Raw genomic sequence first — 22,777 nt, forward strand, 5'->3', positions numbered from 1 at the left:
GGGTTGTGCGCCAGAAATTTTGTCTACGCCAGAATTTGTGCCAGAATTGAAAAAAACCCTACCAACTCTCCATTTTACTGAGAAATTCCGGAAAAAGTGGAGTGGCTGTCGGGAAAAGGGGGCGTGGCCTGATAAAAAAAAAAGGTGTCCTAAGGTGTCCACAGAAAATGTGGTGGATTTAACCCCACAGATCAAAGCATGTGTAAAAAAGGCACAATGTAGGGAAATCTTAGTAAATACCATGGAAAAAAATGTAAGGGAATTAAAACCCACAAAGAAAACTCCACTCTTACTTTGTAAATCAGGGCCGATATGTATGAATTTAATGAAAAATATTATAGAACATAATCCTGACCCCATACAGAAAAAGATACAATGATAAGCATAATTTCAGATAGGTACTAAACATGGTTGTACCTAACAGAAAGGCAGAACATAATACTACTGGATATATATATACATATACATGAGAAAGGCTCTATTGTCGAGCCGAAACGTAGCTTTCCTGCACAGATGTGTGAATAAACCCACGCTTTCACTGGTATACTGGTGTGCCGCTTCTACTTGATTCTACATATTATTTGGGAGTTGGTCGGCTCCCGAAGCTTGGCACCCGGGCGGATCTGGAATCCTGGTGCACGGTGCTCCCCTTGACTTATTATTTCTATATATATATATATGTAGATATACACACACACACACACAAACAGGAGAATACAGCACCACACTGCTAGAACGAAGATACAGATGATACATGAAATGCTATATTGCTACAATGCAAAAAATGGAAAAATGGAGGTACTTTGCTCACCATTTGGCCAAATAGTTTGGACCATCCCACCATGATAAGGTGACCTCATTGGGACAGACCCTACACTGTGAATGTGCCTCTGTGCAGTCAGTTACCAGGCTTGTAAGGTCTAGAACATCCAGCACCTTGTAAGATGTGTGGGGTGCAGGAGCCAACATGGAGGTAGCCCCTCCCCAATATGTATAACTTAAAATAGGATAAGTTGGCCAGCACTGCATGCAGGGCCGGTTTTAGGCTCAGCGTGGCCCTAGGCAAAATCAAAAGAGGGGCCCCAAAAATCATAATAGTGCACTAACCAGATTTGCACATTTTTGGTCACTTCAAATACCATAAAAAATATCTAAAAAAGCAATTGAAAAGTCCCATCAAAACAAAAATGGTACCGATAAAAACTACAAATCACAGCGCAAAAAATTACCCTCATACATCCCCATATACAGAAAAAAAGCTATAGGGATCAGAATAGTACAATTTTATATTTTTGTATAGTTCCCCCACATTAGGTTGGCAGTATAGTTCCCCCACATTAGGTTGGCAGTATAGTTCCCCCACATTAGGTTGGCAGTATAGTTCCCCACATTAGGTTGGCAGTATAGTTCCCCCACATTAAGTTGGCAGTATAGTTTCCCCACATTAGGTTGGCAGTATGTTCCCCCACATTAGGTTGGCAATGTGTTCCCCCACATTAGGTAGGCAGTACGTTCCCCCACATTAGGTAGGCAGTATGTTCCCCCACATTAGGTTGCAGTTCTCCCCCATTAGGTTGGCAGTATGTTCCCCCCATTAGGTAGGCAGTATAGTTTCCCCACATTAGGTGCAGTATGTTCCCCCACATTAGGTAGGCAGTATAGTTTCCCCATATTAGGTGCAGTATGTTCCCCCACATTAGGTAGGCAGTATGTTCCCCCACATTAGGTTGCAGTTCCCCCCACCACCACCAATTAGGTTGGCAGTATGTTCCCCCACATTAGGAAGGCAGTATAGTTTCCCCACATTAGGTGCAGTATGTTCCCCCACATTAGGCTGGCAGTATAGTTCCCCCACATTAGGTTGCAGTCCCCCCCATTAGGTAGGCAGTATGTTCCCCTACATTAGGTTGCAGTTTCCCCCCCCCATTAGGTTGGCAGTATGTTCCCCCCATTAGGTAGGCAGTATAGTTCCCCCCAAGAGGTGCAGTATGTTCCTCCACATTAGGCTGGCAGTATAGTCCCCCCCCCATTAGGTTGGCAGTATGTTCCCCCACATTAGGTTGTAGCCCCCCCCATTAGGTTGGCAGTATGTTCCCCCCACAGTAGTTTGCAGTCCCCTCCCCATTAGGTTGGCAGTATAGTTCCCCTCTTCCCCCCCCCCATTAGGTTGGCAGTATAGTTCCCCTCTTCCCCCCCCCCATTAGGTTGGCAGTATAGTTAACCTCTTCCCCCCCCCGGCCATTAGGCTGGCAGTATAGTCCCCCCCCCCATTAGGTTGGCAGTATGTTCCCCCACATTAGGTTGTAGCCCCCCCCCCCATTAGGTTGGCAGTATGTTCCCCCCACAGTAGGTTGCAGTCCCCCCCCCATTAGGTTGGCAGTATAGTTCCCCTCTTCCCCCCCCCCCCATTAGGTTGGCAGTATAGTTCCCCTCTTCATCCCCCCCCCCCATTAGGTTGGCAGTATAGTTCCCCTCAACCCCCCCCCCCCCTACTTTTTCTATTTTTCCCAATTCCTTACCTGGCCACGCTCCGCAGGCTCAGGTAATGTGGCGGGTCTTGTGGTATGTGGGGATAATATGACGAGTGACGTCTCCTGCCGGGTCCTCAATGCTGCATCAGAGACGTCACTCCTCATTTCCTGCAGCCGGACACAGAACGCTTCACGACACAGTTTTTTTCACTACATCGGCGCTGCAGGAAATGAGGAGTGACGTCCCTGACGCCGCATAGAGGACCCGGCAGGACACGTCACTCATCATATTATTCACACAGCCCGCAAACCTGCCTTTTTAAAGTAACCGCGGCCGGGTTGCTTATCTTTAACAAGCAGCTGGCGCTGTGGACACTTTAAAACAGATGCCCCCCCCCCCTACTGAGCATCCCCCCCTGGGGGATGGGGGCCCTAGGCAATTGCCTGGGTTGCCCTCCCCTAACGCCAACTGCATGGACCTGGCATACAGGTGCACGCTGCTAAGCTGAATATACACAAACAGGAGAATACAGCAGCACACTGCTAGCACAAAGATACAGATGAAAAATGAAATGCTATATTGCTACAATGCAAAAAATTGAGGTACTTTGCAAAGTACCACCATTTTTTTATTTTATTCATTTTTTTCATTGTAGCAATATAGCATTTCATTTTACATACAGAGGAAACATGAAATGCTATATTGCTACAATGCAAAAAATGAAAAAATTGAGGTACTTTGCATTGTAGCAATATAGCATTTCATATTTCATCTGTATCTTTATGCTAGCAGTGTACTGCTGTATTCTCCTTTTTGTGTATATTCAGCCTAGTAGCGTGCACCTGTATGCCGGGTCCATGCAGTAGTTTGGTATCAGCATGTGCTGGCCAACTCATCCTTGTTTGTGTATATAAATATATATGTATAACTGTTGTGCAAACTTCATGGAAAATTTGCACATGCCATTAATGCGACTAAACAGAGAAGATAAAAAGAAAAGTTTTAAATATTCCTTCCCTAATGGGTGTTGGGTGTGTTGGAGATGCAGGGCTATTTTCACTGTTAACACCCCACGGCCAAATGTTATTTGTATTACAAGAGACAGATGTGAAGAATATTTATTAGAACACACTTTGAGAGACAGTGCGAAGTTGCTGCAGAAAATCGATGTTTGTAAACATGTTAATAAATACAACACACTAGTATAAGGTTACTGACAAATTCCAAAATATTTTAAATATTACATCCAAAAAGACCTTCCCCTTCACTTTTAATGCTGCTCGGGACATTGACTTACAGATGTAGCAGATGTTACATACCTTGAAGCAGCAAAATCATTCATTTGACATTTCCTAAGGCATGTGACATATGTCTGTTTAACCCCTTAAGGACTGAGGGCGTATTCATACACTTCCGTTTTGGAGTCCTTAAGGACCGAGGGTGTATGGGTACGCCCGTGGGAATTCTGATCTCCACGACAAGCCGCTGAATGATTTCAGCAGGCATCCCGACACATCGCCCAGGGGGGTCCTGAGACCTCGCATGTCGACTATCGCTGCAAATCGCCAGTCAATTCAGATGATCTGCGGTGATTCCGGGTCAAACAGCTCTCCGGTGACCCAGTGATCCAGAAATAATTGGGTCCAAGACTCCCCCACGATCCACCTGAAGGCATAGGAGTGAGGTGGCAGGGGTGCCACCCCTCCTATCCCTGCTATTGGTCAGTCAGAAGCGACTGACCAATAGCAGATTGGGGGCGGGGGGGTTAAAGTTCAGTTCCCCCATTCTGCCTACCCACAGTAGTCCAGGCAGAATGGGGGAACTGTCCTGTGACCGGCATCGGAGGCCACCTACCATCGGCGGCGGCAGCAGGCGGCAATTACGTGCGGCTGGCTCCCTGGTGCAACCTACGGAAGTCGGTGAGTTGCCTAGCAACATCTGGAGGGCTACAGTTTGGAGACAACTGTGGGACTGTGGCCCACTAGATCTTGCAAAACTACAACTCCCAGCATGCCCACACAGCAGTTTGCTGTCTGGGCATGCTGGGATTTCTATTTTTGCAACATCTGGAGGGCCACAGTTTGGAGATCACTGTGCAGTGGTTTCTAAACTGTGTCCCTCTAAATCTTGCAAAACTACAACTCCCAGTATGCACGAACAGCAAACAGCTGTCTCGCCATGCTGGGAGTTGTAGTTGCGTACCTCCAGCTGTTCTATAACTACATCTCCCAGCATGCCCTTTGGCGATCAGTACATGCTGGGAGTTGTAGTTTTGCAACAGCTGGAGGCACACTGGTTGGAAAATACTGAGTTAGGTAACAGAACCTAACTGAAGGTTTTCCAACCAGTGTGCCTCCAGCTGTTGCAAAAGTACAACTCGCAGCATGCATGGTCTGTCAGTGCATGCTTGGAGTTGTAGTTTTGCAACAGCTGGAGGTTTGCCCCCCACGGGCGGGTTTACAGTGAGTTTCCTGCTTCAGGTTTGAGCTGCGGCTCAAACTCCTAGCAGTAAACTCACCATAAACACCCACCAGTGCAAATGTACCTTAAAAACCCTACACTTAATAATGTGTAAATTCATTAAAAATGAATAAAAAGAGATCAAAAAGTCCGATCAAAACAAAATCATACCGATAAAAACTTCAGATCACGGTGCAAAAAATGAGTCCTCATAACGCCCTTTACGTGGAAAAATAAAAAAGTTATAAGGGTCAGAAGATGACATTTTTAAACGTTTACATTTTCCTGCATGTAGTTATGATTTTTTCCAGAAGTATGACAAAATCAAACCTATATAAGTAGGGTATCATTTTAACCGTATGGACCTACAGAATGATAAGGTGTCATTTTTACCGAAATATGCACTGCGTAGAAACGGAAGCCCCCAAAAGTTACAAAATGGCGTTTTTTCTTCGATTTTGTCGCACAATGATTTATTTTTTCCATTTCGACGTGAATTTTTGGGTAAAATGAAGAATTTCACTGCAAAGTAGAATTGGTGACGCAAAAAATAAGCCATAATATGTATTTTTAGGTGGAAAATTGAAAGGGTTATGATTTTTAAAAGGTAAGGAGGAAAAAACGAAAGTGCGAAAATGAAAAATCCTGAGTCCTTAAAGGGTTATAGGTCATATGCCAAGGACATCCTTTCAAGTGGTCCTCCTCCTTTGTGGTAACCCATCTCTAGTGTCATGACCAATGGATTTCATGTGCTGAGAAGAGAAATTAAACAGCCGCAATGACCCCTCTTTCCATTGTTCGATCAGTCTGTGGTGTGTGATTACATCTTCATACATTACACAGGCGGGTCTCCTGATCCATCTGCTGGTTATATTGATGATTGCTCAAGGTCATCGCTAACAGGGCAGCCAATGGTTCAATTCTCCCTGAAGAACTGGATTATAAACTATCAGAGCATTTGCACCTCATTTGTCATGTTTTCAAGAAACACTTTTTTTTTTTTTTTTGCCTGCCTCAACTAGGGAGGACATGAATTTCCTTCTTACCTACCTTCTTTTTAGGTTGAGGCAACAGGCCTCAATTCATCAGGCCTTCAGTTGGCAGTGTAGCAGTTTTTGGGTTACGGCCCCCTAACCCTCTAGCAGAAGGTTGCTCCGTGGTACCCACAACATCGGCATAACATCATCAGTGAGTCTATGGCGCACAGTCCAAAACTCCTGGTAGCATACACCTAGAACAGTAAAACTATTCTTTTGGATCAGAGCACATCATACCTTTTGTCTATCCATGGAAGAAAAAGGCCTCCAGAGATATGTGCGTTTAAATCCAGGTATTAAAGGGGTACTCCGCTGCTCAGCATTTGGAACAAACTGTTCCAAATTGAGGGGGCGGGGCACCCGGCACCGGCTCCAGCATTCGGAACAGTTTGTTCCAAACGCTGAGCAGTGGAGTACCCCTTTAAGCATCTTGCCCATTGCTCTTGGGCTAAGTGAACTGTCCAAGTCCCCATATTTCTATGTATGCTATGACTGTAATGCAAAAGCAAAACACTAAAAAAAAAAAGCTTTAGATTATCTCTAGAAAGCAACAACCAGGCAGATATTTCGAAAAAGGGTCTAAGACTGTGATTCCTACTTTTGTGTGGTGTTTTTTTTTTTTTGGGCCTGGTTATCAAAATAGTGAGTTTTAGTATAAGTGTTATTTTTGGCATTTATCCCTTGCTTTTCTTTCATTAGAAATCAATTGATTCATTCATGTGATTGATCACGTGACTCAAAGATTTCTTTTGAAAATATAGGGGGGGGGGGGGACCCAGAAAAAAAATGTTTTTGCTTTTCCTTTTTTTGCCAACTTTTCTCTACTATAGACTTGAGAGGAAAAATGCTAAAGTAACCCTGGACATGCCATGATTTTGCTAAACTAGCCCTGAGCCTACAAACACCACAAATGGGGGAAAAAGTGGCAAAAGAAAAAATGTCATGTAGGTCTGGTGTTTCATACTTCCCTATTGACCTCCAGCTAACTTCTGGCTGCAGCAGTTTGGGGCCAAAGCGAGTATCTCCCTTTTTGGGGTCATTTGATTAAAAATAAGCCTATTTGCCCTTCTTTTTATGCATAGCATACAGTGTGCTTCCCATCCCGTTGGATTATTTGGGCAGTGTTGCTAAACAGAACATTTTGTAACAGTAACTGCACATTGCCAAAATTTCCCGAGCAACAGAGATGAGTACTATATCATGGGTGCGGCTCCTTCTGAAACGAGATGAATAAAACTATCAGTGAGATGACGTTGTGCAGCTGCTGTGTGCTTTGTGTTTTTCATCATACCCTATAGGCACAATAATGTCCCCCATGTATGGTACAGGAAAAACAGATGTCCAGACACAAAGTATCATCATTAAACATAGTAATTATTAATATAACTTATTATTACTCCCAATTATACCTCCTAACTTTTTGGATGTCCATTGTATGGTTAATTGTAGGAAAGTTCAGTTCTACCATAAATTTCTATATGTGAATTTAAACATTATTCCATGATTCTTTGAAATATAACAATTAAAAATCCAAATTGTCCAGATGATAGAATAATATGAAAGTTGGGGTATAAGTTGGGATGGGGCGTGACAGCTGTCACATCACGCTCCTCCCCCTCAATGCAAGCCTATGGGAGGGGGCGTGGCAGCTGCCACGCCCCCTCCCATAGCCTTGCATTGAGGGGGCGGAGCGTGATGTCACACAGGGCGGAGCGGTGAAGTCACAAAGCTCCAGCCCCGTGATCGCCAGTAATCAGACCCGGAGCAAACATGCTCCGGGGACTGATTATAATGGGGTGCTGTGTGCAAGATCACGGGGGTCCCCAGTGGTGGGACCCCCTCGATCAGGGGATAAGATGTCTTAGCGCCGGAGTGCCCCTTTAACGCACCAGGGCATACCTGTACGCCCTTGCTTTCTGGGACTTAACGCACAAGGGCATACCTTCATCTATGAAGTAGGCACAGGAGCTGTTCTCGCTTTATAAGAGGTAAATGATGGCTACCAGCCCTGCCCATCATTACCCCTTTAGACACACTGATTGACAACAAATAAAAGACAAGTGACGATTCATGTGTGTTGCTCATTGGACCCCTACAACGTGACTGTGGGGGTCCAAAGAGTTATATGAGCAATAGGCATAGCATTGTACAGTGAAAGCAATCTAATGATAGTGTATTATGGGAAGAAAAATGTTTTTATAGTTATATAAAAGCCCCTTCCCTTAGTCCCCCAATTGACTTTATCCCTTTCTGTTGGTTCCAATTTGCACAACATTCTGGTGCTTTTTCCACATGTTTTGTGTACATTTACATCTAGTGGGCTGTGCAATAACAATAAGTACTGATAATATATGTGTGATGGTTTATAGTTACTGGATTGTTATATATATTTATTTCTTGATGTAGGTGTGGACTCCATTGTTGTATAGGAGAATATAGTATAGGAGGTACATATCAAAGTAACATTGCCCATATTATGAGGCTGTCTCCACTGGTTTACCTTCCGCATGGGATTCCTCAGACCAGTCCAGCTTTTTCCATTGCTCAATGAACCAGGTCTGATGCTCACAGGCCCAATGTAGGCCCTTTTGGCAATGTACAGGGGTTAGCATGGGCACCCTTCATGCTCTGCAGCTTCAGAGGCACATACAGAGCAAGCTGTGATTCCCAGCGAGTTTTCACACCATTCTATAATAGACTGTATGAACTCTTTCAGTAATTCATACTACTATAGCTCTTCTGTGGGATCAGACTGTTCACCTGCTTCTTCATGTATCACTCTGATAGTGATAGCATTGTCATGAGATAATCTATCATTCTTCACTTCACCCGTCACTGGACTTAATGTTATGGCAGCTCAGGATAGGGCTGGTTTTTATTTTAACACCAAAAATGACAGGTTAAATAGCAAGTGTCAGATAGGATATCCATCTTATTTATATGAAAGCAAAACAAAATATTTTTCTATCCTTATAGATGAGTTTTATTTAGATTTTATCATGTGACAGTAAGACTGTCCAAAATATCCCATAATCTGATATATATTCAGTCCTATTTTTGACATATAAAACATGTACTCATGTACTACAAGTGCATAATAATAAAAATAATGAAAATAATAACAATAATATTAATAATAACAAGCTTAATTGACAACTGTATTGAGAGAACAACTGTTTGTTTTTTTAGGCATGTGGCGCCCATCTCTGATCTTTAATGGAATATTTGGCAGGTAAGCTTTATGGGGGAGATGCTATGGGAAATTGGTCAACTTTTCCTCTGCACAAGTTATGATTAATCTCCTCAGATGTTCTTTCTGGAAATATATCTGTGGTGGCCCAGCATGGGATGGTGTGTCCCCGTACTTCTCCTGCCCTGTCAGGCAGAGTCTCTCCAGGTCCCCAGGCCCCCTTTATGTGTTATCCCCTATGTACATAAGTTGTATAATAAAATGTACTGTTTATTTAATAGCTGTTACCATGTGATTGTTACCCAGGAGGCACTAGTGACCAGGTGACCCCCCCCCCCCCCCCCCCAAGTGACCTATGGGCTCCTTGCACAGGTTATAAAACCAGGAGAGGGGCTGCAATCTTTCTCTTTGCTCATTGCTATTCCTGCTGAGGTCCAGAGCATTGGAGGCCTAAAGTCTGCAGCCACAAGTCATCTCAAGTAAGCTTAAAGTAATCTTCATATCAATTGTCAAGTCAGTCAAGTCAAGTCTTCTGTATAGTCACCGTGGCCTGCACTAAAGTGTCTCTATATACTGCAAGTACCAGCAAGCCTGCGAGGTCCCCCTGTGTCACTGGTCACCTCCTTGGGATATTGGCTGTACTGCAAAGACTATATCACCTGTTTACCCTCAGTAAAGCTACTGTTGTCTGTAACTTGCCCAGGACCAGTGGTATTACCTTCGGGTGGTTAAGGCTAAACAACGCCCTGGCGTCACTACAAGAAATGGTTAATACCATCTGACCCTAGGGTTATAACAGCTGCCCTGCATTGCACCTCGCTGACACCACATATTTATATTTTGACACCATAACATTTGTAGTAAGAGACTGTGTAATTCAGTAGACAGTTTATGTTATTTATAACTTCCTCATAAAGTCTTTATTTTGTAGTGACCACTATGGTATATATGAAAGAAGCAATGTAACTTGTGTTTCCGGCTGGTGCACACTGTCAGCACAAACACTTTACAAAGTTGACTCAGTGCTGACAGTTATGCCTGATGGAAGACATGCAGACTATTGTACTTAGGCAAATATGGGAAAAATTACTAAACACAACATATTTGTTATCCTTCCCTCAAGCCCTTCCAAGATTAAGCCTTATGCAAGTGAACTGCAAAGCTTCTAAAAGTTAAATGGGTTATCTAACATAAGGGGACTTTACTCATTACCTGTCAGACAGTCATGGACATACTAACCAAGGATCTGTGCTTTTGTTAGTGGTAAATGGCCATGTCCTTTGTCCACCATCACTATTTCCTGTTTCTGTGCCCTCCCTCCAACTACAATCCCCAGGATTCCTTGTTTCTAGGTGGGAGGTGACTTATCTCCCTCCCACACATCAACCACCCCACCCATTGCAACACAGCTAGGCTCCCTGCCGTGTATGCTGTGCTTTAAACTACAATTCCCTGCAACCCTGTGAAGAATGATCTCCCTTCCACCCAGCTGTCGCTTCACCCTTCAAAGCACATACCCACTCCCTTTCAACACCTTACTAGTGATGCATTGTCTTGGGCTGCACTGGAACCTGGGAAAGGGCAGAGATAACATTCATTTTGTATGCTGCTAAAAATCAACATCTGGGGCAAAGATCACATAAGAATTGCAAGACCAGGCATCATTGTTTCTTATAGGATAACCATTTTAACTATTACAGCATCAGGTGGGAGTATCTTATTTTATTAGTACAGATACCGGAATTTGGAATTGGTCCCTGTGGTGTATGTTAGATGGACTGAACCATTCTATCTGACACTGACTAGCCTGATTTTGAATAACCTTATATTATACGGTGTGACTACTTAAATATTATTTTACTTTTCATTTACAGGTTTTAAGAGACCTTAACCAGATGGGGTGCAATTGCTGTAGAATGCTGAACAGGTATACCTGGATATGTATTGCCATATTGTATTGTCATTCTCTACTTGACTGCTCCATGTATTAAAGAGTGGAAATGCTAGGAATAGGAAGTTATATTGGTAACTCACAGACTGAATGAGTGTCTGCATGTAAGAAGGCCTTTCCCTTATGTTACTAATCCAAGGGGTCAGAAAAGGCCCAGGGTATAACATCAGAGGTACGATCCACAAGAACTGATAGACATGGGGATGAGAAGATGAGGAGCCTTTCTATAGCTGCAAGCAAATGGTTGACTTAAGACAGTTGGCCATAACTTGTGTAATGGGTTTATTTATTATGTTTATTGTCTTCTATTTTGTTTTTTGTTTATTTTAAAGAAATGTTTCATTTTTCAAACAGGTAGAGTAAAAAAAGAAATAAACATTGTTCAAAAGGATATAAAGTAACAAAAACACATATCCGATATAACAGAGAGCATTATGGGTCAAAGTCTGCCGGATTATTTAAGAGAATTCTCACCCAAAATAAAGAAAACATTTTTTTTTTCCTCTAGTGTTTTTTTTTAAGTGGGATGTCCTTGGGCATATGTATAGTAGAGGCAGCCTATGCAGCTACTTTAGGTTTCCTAGACAGTGAAGGTTTAGCCCAAGTTGGTTCCAATCCCCCAGGCAGTATTCACAGTGGGGGAGATTTATCAAAACCTGTCCAGAGGAAAAGTTGCTGAGTTGTCCGTAGGAACCAATCAGATCGCTGTTTTAAGAAGCCTTTTTTTTAAATGAGAGAAGAAATCTGATTGGTTGCTATGGGCAACTCAGCAACTTTTCGTCTGGACAAGTTTTGATAAATCTCCCCAAATGTGTTCACGCTACGGAAATTCTTCAAGGAATTCTCACACTAAATTTCTACAGTTGATCTGGGATCTTCCTGCATGGAACAGAAATGATCCAGGTTCAGCACTTGTATCCCCTGCAATCTGTCCCGTACATAAGAGCTGTCTCATTGGTAGACAAAACCTCAATGTTCAATCTTCCGCCAGAACTTCTATGTGTGAAAATATCAGCAGAATCTCTATGAGATCCATGGGAGCCTGCTGTTTCCTTTCCTTGTGGACATTTCACACTGAATTTCTGTAGTGTGAACGAGTCCTTATTGTTAACATGCATTTTCCGTTTTGATTATTGAACTCCCATGTTTTTCTGGAGACCTCCAGAATTCCACGAGCGGAGACTCCATTCTGGCGGCCACGCAGCACTGCGTCGTCACCATTGACGGCTATGCAGTACTTCTGCGCAAAGAATGAACATGTTCTTTCTTTGCTTGGAACAATTTCAGCGGCGGAATCGTCCGCCGCTGATATTGCTCAGTGTGAACCTGTCTCGCGTAAACCCTTTCACACTGATGATTATGTTCACAGCACATAATTCCGATCGCGTAATTCCACGGGAATTATGTAGTATAAACTCACCCTTAGATCACCAATTTAAAAAAAAAGCCTTTTAAAAAAACGCACAGTGTGAACACAACCATAGCTGTTAAATATGACTACTTTTCTACACAGGAACTGTATTGTTTGCAATCTGTAAAGCGTAAGAAGGGAAAGCAAAGAGCATTTCTGTCCTGAGTAGAAAAACCGTGCACCATAATAGGGTAGAGGGGGGATGGTGTAGAAAAGGCTTCTGCCTTTTGGACGTTCTAGCACTGTACACATCTTTATAGTATGTGAGTGTTTTGCATGTGTCTCTCTATGTGTTTATTCTGCTGCTACATTTGTAAATCATGCCACGTCATCCTGGTTACCTTCACATTACCTGAGCAATAAATCTTTCATTGCATAACCCATCGGCTACTGTAAATCATGTCACAGGGGAGGAGTGCCGTGAGAGTACCCTGATGTGTGGCTAAAAGGCAAATTCATTATTCCATTAGTAAACATGTCTAATGTATGTCAGGAATATGATCCTCCACTGTGGAGACTCATATCCATTTTGGGAATCTGTCATTTTGACAATTCCTAGTAGGATTGCCACCTTTCTTGCCAAAAAATACCGGCCATGCTTATTTGCATAATTGACCTCTTAAGGATGAAGGGCGTACATGTATGCCCTGCGCCTGCTCCTGCCTGATCCTGCGTCATATCGGGTCGGTCCCGGCACCTAGAAAGGGCCAGGACCCATGGCTTATACCGCACATCACCAATCGTGGTGATATCCGGTATTAACCCCTTAATTAACCCGATCAAAGTTGGTCGCCGCGTCTAAAATGTAAAAATTTACATTGAAACCGTGTTGTCCCGATCAGGTGAGGACACACAAGGAGGGTCCCTACCTTCGTCCTCAGTGTCCGATCGGCGATTGATTGCTCCAAGCCTGAGATCCAGGCTGGTGTAATTGAGCACCCAAAACACTGATCAATGAAATGCTATGGCATAGCAATGGTCAGTGTATGCAATCAATGTATTGCATGTTATAGTCCCCTATGGGGGCTATAACAGTGTAAAAAAAAAAAGTTAAATGTGATTTAACCCCTCCCTAATAAAAGTTTGAATCACCCCCCCCCCCCCTTTAAAAAAAAATGCATGGTCAATGGCGTACATGTAAAAAAAAATTAAGTCCAAGATAGTATTTTTGGTCACCTTTTATACCATAAAAAAATTATAAAAGGTGATCAAAAAGTCCCATGAAAACACAGATTTATGGGTAAAATGACTGATGTCATTACAAAGTACAATTGGTTGCACAAAAAAACAAGCCATCATATGGGTCTACAGGTGCAAAATTTAAAGGGTTATGATTTTTAAAAGGTAAGGAGGAAAAAACGAAAGTGCAAAAACGGAAAAACGCTCCGTCCTTAAGGGGGTAAAATATTTATGGGTAACATCACTGGATACACATATGCGGGGGGAAATTTTGTCCTATTCTGACCCCTATAACTTTTTTATTTCTCCTTATAGGGGCCTGTATGAGGGCTAATTTTTTGCATCCCAATCTGAAGTTTTTAACAATGCTTTTTAGCATTTTTATATTGATTGCTTTTTTTTTAATTAAATTTGGGAGTTGCAGTTAGTTACTAACTATAACTCCCAGCATGCCCTGATACAGCCTGTGGCCCAGCAACTGCCTCAAACGAAACTACAACTCCCAGCATGTTAGTCTGTATAGTAGTATATAGTATAGGCCAGTGTTTCCCAACCAGGGGTGCCTCGAGCTGTTGTAAAACTACAATTGCAACAGCTGAAAGCGCTCTGGTTGGGAAACACTGTTATACTATATGGTGCAACATTCCGGGAGTTGTAGAGTTGGTTGGATGAATACCGGCTATTGCATTGCCGGTATTCTAAATATAAAATTACCCGCAGGATGGCCAAAATACCAGCTGTGACCGTAAAGTACCAGCCAAGTGGTAACCCTAATTCATAGCAACAGACATGTAAATCTAATGAAGTGGTGTTCTGGCCCCTCAAATTCTGTACTACATAAGTAACTATGTAACTATTTTGAGTTTTGCCCAGATTATTCTTTTACTTACCAATGTGATTTACAATGTTTACAATGTTTCTGTGTTAAATAAAAAGTTCAGAATACAGTGACACCCCGACCTACGATGGCCCCGACATACGATAATTTCAACATGCGATGGCCTCTCAGAGGCCATCGCATGTTGAAGGCAGCATCAACATATGATGCTTTTGTATGTCGGGGCCATCGCATAAACGGCTATCCGGCAGCACAGACTGCTTCAGCTGCCACCAGATAGCCGTTTACGGTGCCCCGTGTGGTCCGCTGACGATCACTTACCTGTCCTCGGGGCTCCGGCACGTCCTCATCAGGCTCCGCTGCATCACCGGCGCTCTCCTTTGTTGTCATCACGTCACCGCGCACGCCATCCCGTCATCCAATAGAGATCCAGGTGGGAGCAGTCAAGCGCCGATAACACTGATCACAGGGGTGTTAATACACGCCAGTGATCAGGATGAGAGATCAGTGTGTGCAGTGTTATAGGTTCCTATGGGACCTATAACACTGCAAAAAAAAAGTTTAAAAAAAGTGTTAATAAAGGTCATTTAACCCCTTCCCTAATAAAAGTTTGAATCACCCCCCTTTTCCCATAAAAAAGAATAAAACAGTGTAAAAAAATAAAAAAATAAACATATGTGGTATCGCCGCGTGCGTAAATGTCCGATCTATAAAAATATATAATTAATTTAACCGCACGGTCAATGGTGTACGCGCAAAAAAAAATCAAATGTCCAAAAAAGTGTATTTTTGGTAACTTTTTATACCATTAAAAATGAATAAAAAGTGATCAAAAAGTCCGATCAAAAAAAAAATCATACCGATAAAAACTTCAAATCACGGCGCAAAAAATGAGCCCTCATACCGCCCTGTACGTGTAAAAAAAAATAAAAGTTATAGGGGTCAGAAGATGACATTTTTAAATGTATAAATTTTCCTGCATGTAGTTATGATTTTTTCCAGAAGTACAACAAAATCAAACCTATATAAGTAGGATATCATTTTAACCGCATGGACCTACAGAATAATGATAAGGTGTCATTTTTACCAAAATATGCACTGCGTAGAAACGGAAGCCCTCAAAAGTTACAAAATGGCGTTTTTTTTCTTCAATTTTGTCGCACAATGATTTATTTTTTCCGTTTCGCCGTGCATTTTTGAGTAAAATGACTAATGTCACTGCAAAGTAGAATTGGTGATGCAAAAAATAAGCCATAATATGGATTTTTAGGCGGAAAATTGAAAGGGTTATGATTTTTAAAAGGTAAGGAGGAAAAAACGAAAGTGCAAAAACTGAAAAACCCTGAGTCCTTAAGGGGTTAATCAAGGTGAGGCAGAGAGGTGAGGGCAAGAACAGAGGAATGCTAGGCTATGAGAAGAGAAGTTACTGTCTACATCCCTGATGGGATAGGTCTGTGAAGGCTGCAGGGTCCAGCATTTGATTTAGAAAGCAAATGTGACATAAAGCATTGGCATTGTTGAAAACCTTTTCACTCTGCAGTCATGTCATCTGTTATTATGGGATGACCATACACAGGAGATATCTCCTAATCTCACCATGCACATAAACATTCAGTCAAACATCAATGTGTTCCGAAAAGAGAGATGGTAAAAAAAAAGACTGCTATGGCAATGGCTTATCTCCTCGAGAAGAAAAGGATCAGGCAGTTTAAATTAAACACGTCCAATCCTTCATCTGTTCGAGAAAGTGGGGAGGCCCCATACACATTAAAGGATGGATGGTTTGACCAAAAAATTGGGTTTTTGGACGAAATACGTCTTATTTATAGGGGAGACCTTAAGAATAGTAATAAAATGAATATTTTGGTTGTTAATTTGAATTGTTAAAGTACATCTGTTAAGTGATTTATGCTGCCATATCTGTAAATATACTGTATACACACACACACACACACACATATATATATATATATATATATATATATATATACATACACACACACACACAGTACAGACTATGAAAATTGTAGATTCACACTGAAGGCATCAAAACTATGAATTAACACATGTGGAATTATAGAGATAAAAAAGTGTGAAAATATGTCATATTCTAGGTTCTTCAAAGTAGCCACCTTTTGATTTGATTACTGCTTTGCACACTCTTGGCATTCTCTTAATGAGCTTCAAGAGGTAGTCACCTGAAATGGTCTTCCAACCATCTTGAAGGAGTTCCCAGAGATGCTTAGCACTTGTTGGCCCTTTTGCCTTCACTCTGTGGTCCAGCTCACCCCAAACCATCTCGATTGGGTTCAGGTCCGGTGACTGTGGAGGCCAGGTCATCTGGCACAGCACCCCATCACTCTCCTTCTTGGTCAAATAGCCCTTACACAGCCTGGAAAAATAAATGATGGTCCCAACTAAACACAAACCGGATCAAATAGCATGCCGCTGCAAGATGCTGTGGTAGCCATGCTGGTTCAATATGCCTTCAATTTTGAATAATCCCCAACAGTGTCACCAGCAAAGCACCCCCACACCATCACACCTCCTCCTCCACACCAGCACACCTGTGAAGTGAAAACCATTTCAGGTGTGTCACGATGCCGGCAGGCAGGTAGTGGATCCTCTGTGCCAGAGAGGGATTGGCGAGGACCGCGCTAGTGGACCGGTTCTAAGTCACTACTGGTTTTCACCAGAGCCCGCCGCAAAGCGGGATGGTCTTGCTGCGGCGGTAGTGACCAGGTCGTATCCACTAGCAACGGGTCACCTCTCTGACTGCTGATGATAGGCGAGGTACAAGGGAGTAGACAGAAGCAAGGTCGGACGTAGCAGAAGGTCGGGGGCAGGCGGCAAGGTTCGTAGTCAGGGTGGATGGCAGAAGTTCTGGTACACAGGCTTTAGACACACAATACGCTTTCACTAGGCACAAGGGCAACAAGATCCGGCAAGGGAGTGCATGGGAGGAGGTCAGATATAGTCAGGGACCAGGTGGAAGCCAATTAAACTAATTGGGCCAGGCACCAATCATTGGTGCACTGGCCCTTTAAGTCTCAGGGAGCTGGCGCGCGCGCGCCCTAGAGAGCGGAGCCGCGCGCGCCAGCACATGACAGCAGGGGACGGGAACGGGTAAGTGACCTGGGATGCGATTCGCGAGCGGGCGCGTCCCGCTGTGCGAATCGCATCCCCAACGGCCATGACAGTGCAGCGCTCCCGGTCAGCGGGACCGACCGGGGAGCTGCAGGGAGAAAGACGCCGTGAGCGCTCCGGGGAGGAGCGGGGACCCGGAGCGCTAGGCGTAACAAGGTGACTACCTCTTGAATCTCAACAAGAGAATGCCAAGAGTGTGCAAAGCAGTAATCAAAGCAAAAGGTGGCTACTTTGAAGAACCTAGAATATGACATATTTTCAGTTGTTTCACACTTTTTTATTATGTATATGATTCCACATTAATTCATAGTTTTGATGCCTTCAGTGTGAATCTACAATTTTCATAGTCATGAAAATAAAAAAAAACTCTGCATGAGAAGGTGTGTCCAAACTTTTGGTCTGTACTGTATGTATATATATATATATATATATATATATATATATATATATATATTCCCCTACCCAGAATGCCTGCGGAGTGCTTTGTGGCCCTTGAAAGCTCCGTCACACCAGGAGTGGTGAACTCTCACTGAGTTAAATACTCATCCCGTTCATATATATATATATATATATATATATATATATATATTAAAATATATATATATATATATATATATATATATACACAGGATTTTTGAGTAAAAAGTAGAAAAAAGATTCTGGCAGGACACTCAAGAGCCCAGAGAGAGTCCTGCTCACCTTGCCTACACATCCTGATTGACAGCTGTCCTGTATCAGTGACTGTATACTGAGTGCTGTCAACCATAGGTTTGGACGGGGTAGGCAGGATTCTCATGGTCTCAACTAAGAGTCTGGTGAGAATTCATTCTGCCTTTTTTTTTTATTGTTCTGCTCCACATCATATAATCTTAGATACAGCTCCGCTTCTCTCCCTCTATCATATAGTGATCTTATGGTATAGCATAAATCATTTGATAGAATCTCTTTCAATAAGTAAATACAATTATGAAATACAAGTACTATTCTATTATCTTTCAGTTATATGTTCAAGCCACAAGAGCTACCAACCAATGGATACGTGAATGAAGCACACAACTACGAGCATGACCGTACTATGTCACCGACTATAAAGATCAGTGAACTTATGAATGAGGGATACAACATCATCGAACGAGACAGATTCACTGGTTCCCATAATTTTTACAATGCGTCAGAAAAGATCAATGCAAAAGATGATGAAGCAGACTCCACAGGACAAGCGAGCTTCTCATCATATGCAGTTTCCAATGAGAACTTTATAGGTGATGTCAAAGAACAAGATGGCCATGTGTCTCAATCTAATGACAACCTGCATTCAACACCTACTTCAAGCCACCAGAATTTAGAAACACCAGAAGGCCACACAACCAACTCAGACGAGCCAGAATGCATTCAACATGAGCTATCTGGATCAATGCAGGAAAATATTTCTCTTACAGAAAGTGCAATACTTGAGGTCAAAAATAGTAACTTAAACTTAGAATCCTACAATGACATTGGAAATACTACACAGTTTAATGGTCTTCTTAAAGAGGAGAACGTTGAACAATACCCTAATATAGATCTTCAAGATAATGCGGACTGTGGCTCCTGTCCTCCTTTAGATGACCATGACCTTATACAAAGGTCAAGACCCCCCTCATTGGTGGATGTTATGATTGAAAGAAATATAGCACGGGGCTCAAAGAAAGGTATAATAGCTATAGATGAGGAAGTCCTGGAAGATGATATGGACCCAGATGTGGCTGAAGCATTAGCAGCACTGGCCGCTGCAATAGCAGGTGAAGACTATGAGGACTATTAGAGATCTGTGAGTGGTCGTATGTATAAGCACTTTGAAATCAGACTTTCTTGTAAAGAAAAACTTGATGAACTTTTCCCTTCTTTGGAATTCAGGAAGTTCTAGCTGAAAAGTTTTCAGAATAGAAAAAGATTACCATAAAATTACTGTAGATAGTGAAGATATACCATACATCGTCATAAGCGTAGGATGATGTTATTTCAAACTGTGTTGATGGAATCTTTAACACAGAGAAACTTCATTGACACGACCACCTGAAATTACGCCAAAAAGTGGTCTTCTCAATGACTATGGCCGGTATGCATAATATAAGTTGAAACTATAAAAATCTGTTCTGAACAAGGGATGGTCTTCTAAAAGGAGTGATCTTTTGGCGAGGTTTCATAGAATGACGCCACCACTGTTTGGTAGTGACAATTTCCCTTTCATGTAATTTAATACACCTGTTAATATTTATTGGAATGATTCTAAAGTATGATCTATTTAACCAGTCACCTGCCACAGAGTCTTTAGATGTAGAAGTTTTCTTGCCATGGGCACTATGGTTAATATTTCTCTAATACACACCTGTTACATGGTGTAGGTTTGTCTATAACTAGTAATGATTGATGTATTTTTATAACATTAACAAGATTTTTCATGACTTTTATATTAATGTACTAGCCTTGGGATAAGCCATCAATATCACATCGGTGGAGGTCCAACTCCCAGCACCTCAGCTGATCAGCTCAATAAAGGGGCCGCGGCGGTCATGTAAATTCTGTGACCTCTGCATCGCTCACCAGGCACAGTGCTGTACATTCTGTAATTCCTGCACTTAGCATTGGAGCTTGTCAGTTGGATGAGATGAAGAGGCTGCAGTGGTCACATTGCCACCATGGCCCTTCGATCAATTGATTGGTGGAGATGCAGCAGTCAGACCCCGGGGATTTTATATTGTAAACCTATCCTGAGGATACAATTCCTGGAAAGTCCCTTTAAATCCATTTTGTTCTCAGCTTATTTGTCCCTATGGTAGTTCAATTTACCAAATTGGTAAAGTGTTCCATGCTTCAGTATGGTGGATTCTAGACAAGTAGCTACACAGTTGTGAATGTCAGTGCAGAAGTTTCACAATTCATTGGCCCACATTTATCATTGTAGGTGTAAGTGAAGCATTTTTTTACACCTTTTTTGTGTGTGCTGGTAATGTATAGGAGCACCAAATTTATTAAATGGTCAAAGAGTCTTCACATACACCAAAAAGCCACACCATGTCTGGGCTGGTGTAGTTTTAGAAACTTTTCAGTGGCTTTGTGCCTTTTTTTGCTCCTTTTTACAAAAAGGTGCAATGATAAATCCTTCCATAGCATGTCTATTGCCAAAATCAGTTGAATGCAACTCAAAATCAGCAGGAATGTGTAAACAAAAAGGGGCACAAATAGGCGCAAAAAACCCTGCTTGCTCCTTTTTTGCCCCTTTTTTAGACACAAAAAACAGTTTAAAGACAAAGATAAATGTGGGCCCTTGTGTCCAATTTCAAAATATTTAACCATTTCAGAAAATGTTTTAAAGAAACCTAGTTTATTGAATTAGTCTAATAATAGAAATGGTGCCCTCTACTACTTTATGCAGTCATTTGTGGTATAGTATATTTTTTCCTGATAGCTCTTCCTATATTTTGTAATACAAAAACAGGTCCTGTATTCTAATGGGGTGTTACACAGCAGATCTAAGTCAACTCTGTCTTTACCTCTCCCGCGGCAGCAGGAGGAGATATTAATGCAAACAGATGATTCCTCGACTCAGAGATGCTGTGTAAAACTCACATACCCTGCACATGTTTAGAATGGGTATTACATTATGTAAATTGCACTGTCCACAGTTTAACTTTGAAAATATGGATGAAGAAATCCTGGCACCAGCTTCTTCAATGCTTTGCAAGATTTGATATCAATTGATAAAGGCATAAAGCCGAAATCTTCTTGCATACATGCAATATGCTATATAACTAATAAAAACTTGCAAAGCATTGAAGAAGCTGGTGCCGGGACATATTCATCCATTTATCTACGCTATCCAGGAGCACAGTGGTTAACCTTTAGTGCCGCTCTCCACTTCACAATAACTTTGACAATATTGCTGACAGTTTCTCTTTAAAGACAAATGATAGGGCAAAAAGATTTTTCTTTTTCCTCTGTGACATATTGGAGACATGTATGTTATCGTTTTTTCAAGGCAAATGTATGAAACTTAGATTTTCTTCTTGCTTTTCTTTATCTATTATCTCTGAGATATGAGGTAGGTAGAGTAGACATCTGCATAGTGCACCATGAAAAGGAGAAGGTGTGACGTATGGACAGAAAAACAACACTCTGCCTTTAAGAATATGTTCATATGGCAGATTTTTCCATCATGCAATGAAATTTGCCTCAAGGAATCTGTTTTAGAAATCCAAGGTAAATTCTCCGATTTCTGCTGCAGATTTGGCCAAGGTTTTGGAAATGGGTTTGCCCTTATTTAGTGGGTCTACTCTACGTCCAGGCTTTTAGGTTATATTATACACCAGGGTTGAGTGTGACTACTCTCTCTGCCCCCTCTAAAGGGGCATTTCTTGGCAGTGACTAGTGGCAGTAGAATTTCCTACCTCATGGTTGTCCAACACTGCCATAATAATAGGACACGGATGATACCTTTATGGCAATCTATACACAAGTTGGCATGCATATTACAGAGCTGGTGTAAGGAACCACAATAATGAAGGTAATGGAGAGGACCAATGTTGCCAGGAATTGGTCATTACTGTGATTGTGTAGTATGGGAATGTAATAGCACTCCACAGACTGGGACCTGTTATTTGGCGATCATTCTAACAGCTTGAGAAACATAATAGTGTTGCCTTCACATAACAGTAAATGTGAGTAACTTTTCTAATATGTTTTGACATGCATCCTTTGTTGTGCTACGTATTCTGGTTCTACCTATTACGGCACATAAGAAATTTAATCTCAGATCTGAATTAAGAAATTCCGGCGACACAATATGAACTGCTGGAACCAACCATCAAGTTTCCTTTATTTATTTATTTTTATTTTTTTAAAGAATCTCAGTTGTAATAAGTTGTATTTACCTTCTTGATCCCATGCTGCTCCTCTTCTGACACTTCCCAGGTCCACCGCTCTTCTATACTTTCTTGTAACTCTTACAATGTTCATGTGTAAATTACACAGTAGAGTTTTAGGTTGAACTCAATGTTAATACAGAAAAGTTCTTCCATATTCACAACGTCAACACTATAATAACAACCTAATA

At 41.9% G+C, this 22,777-nt stretch overlaps 1 protein-coding gene across 6 annotated transcripts in view; it reads left to right on the top strand.

Moving 5' to 3' along the window:
* Positions 1 to 20,963, top strand: part of LOC130355758 (uncharacterized protein C4orf19 homolog) — an 81,148-nt gene extending 60,185 nt beyond the window's left edge. For 5 of the 6 annotated variants that reach the window (XM_056556384.1, XM_056556374.1, XM_056556409.1 and 2 more), the window contains 3 exons: positions 9,159 to 9,201; positions 11,034 to 11,086; positions 18,685 to 20,963. In XM_056556384.1, the coding sequence (XP_056412359.1) occupies positions 11,055 to 11,086; positions 18,685 to 19,489 (837 nt within the window). In that variant the 5' untranslated portion in view covers positions 9,159 to 9,201; positions 11,034 to 11,054 and the 3' untranslated portion in view covers positions 19,490 to 20,963. Of the gene's footprint in view, positions 1 to 9,158; positions 9,202 to 9,512; positions 9,639 to 11,033; positions 11,087 to 18,684 lie in introns of those variants that run through there. The other variant, XM_056556417.1, reaches the window with a different exon arrangement.
* Positions 20,964 to 22,777: the final 1,814 nt, after the last annotated feature.

This window comes from Hyla sarda, chromosome 1 (genome assembly GCF_029499605.1).
Source record: "Hyla sarda isolate aHylSar1 chromosome 1, aHylSar1.hap1, whole genome shotgun sequence".
NCBI lineage: Eukaryota > Metazoa > Chordata > Amphibia > Anura > Hylidae > Hyla > Hyla sarda.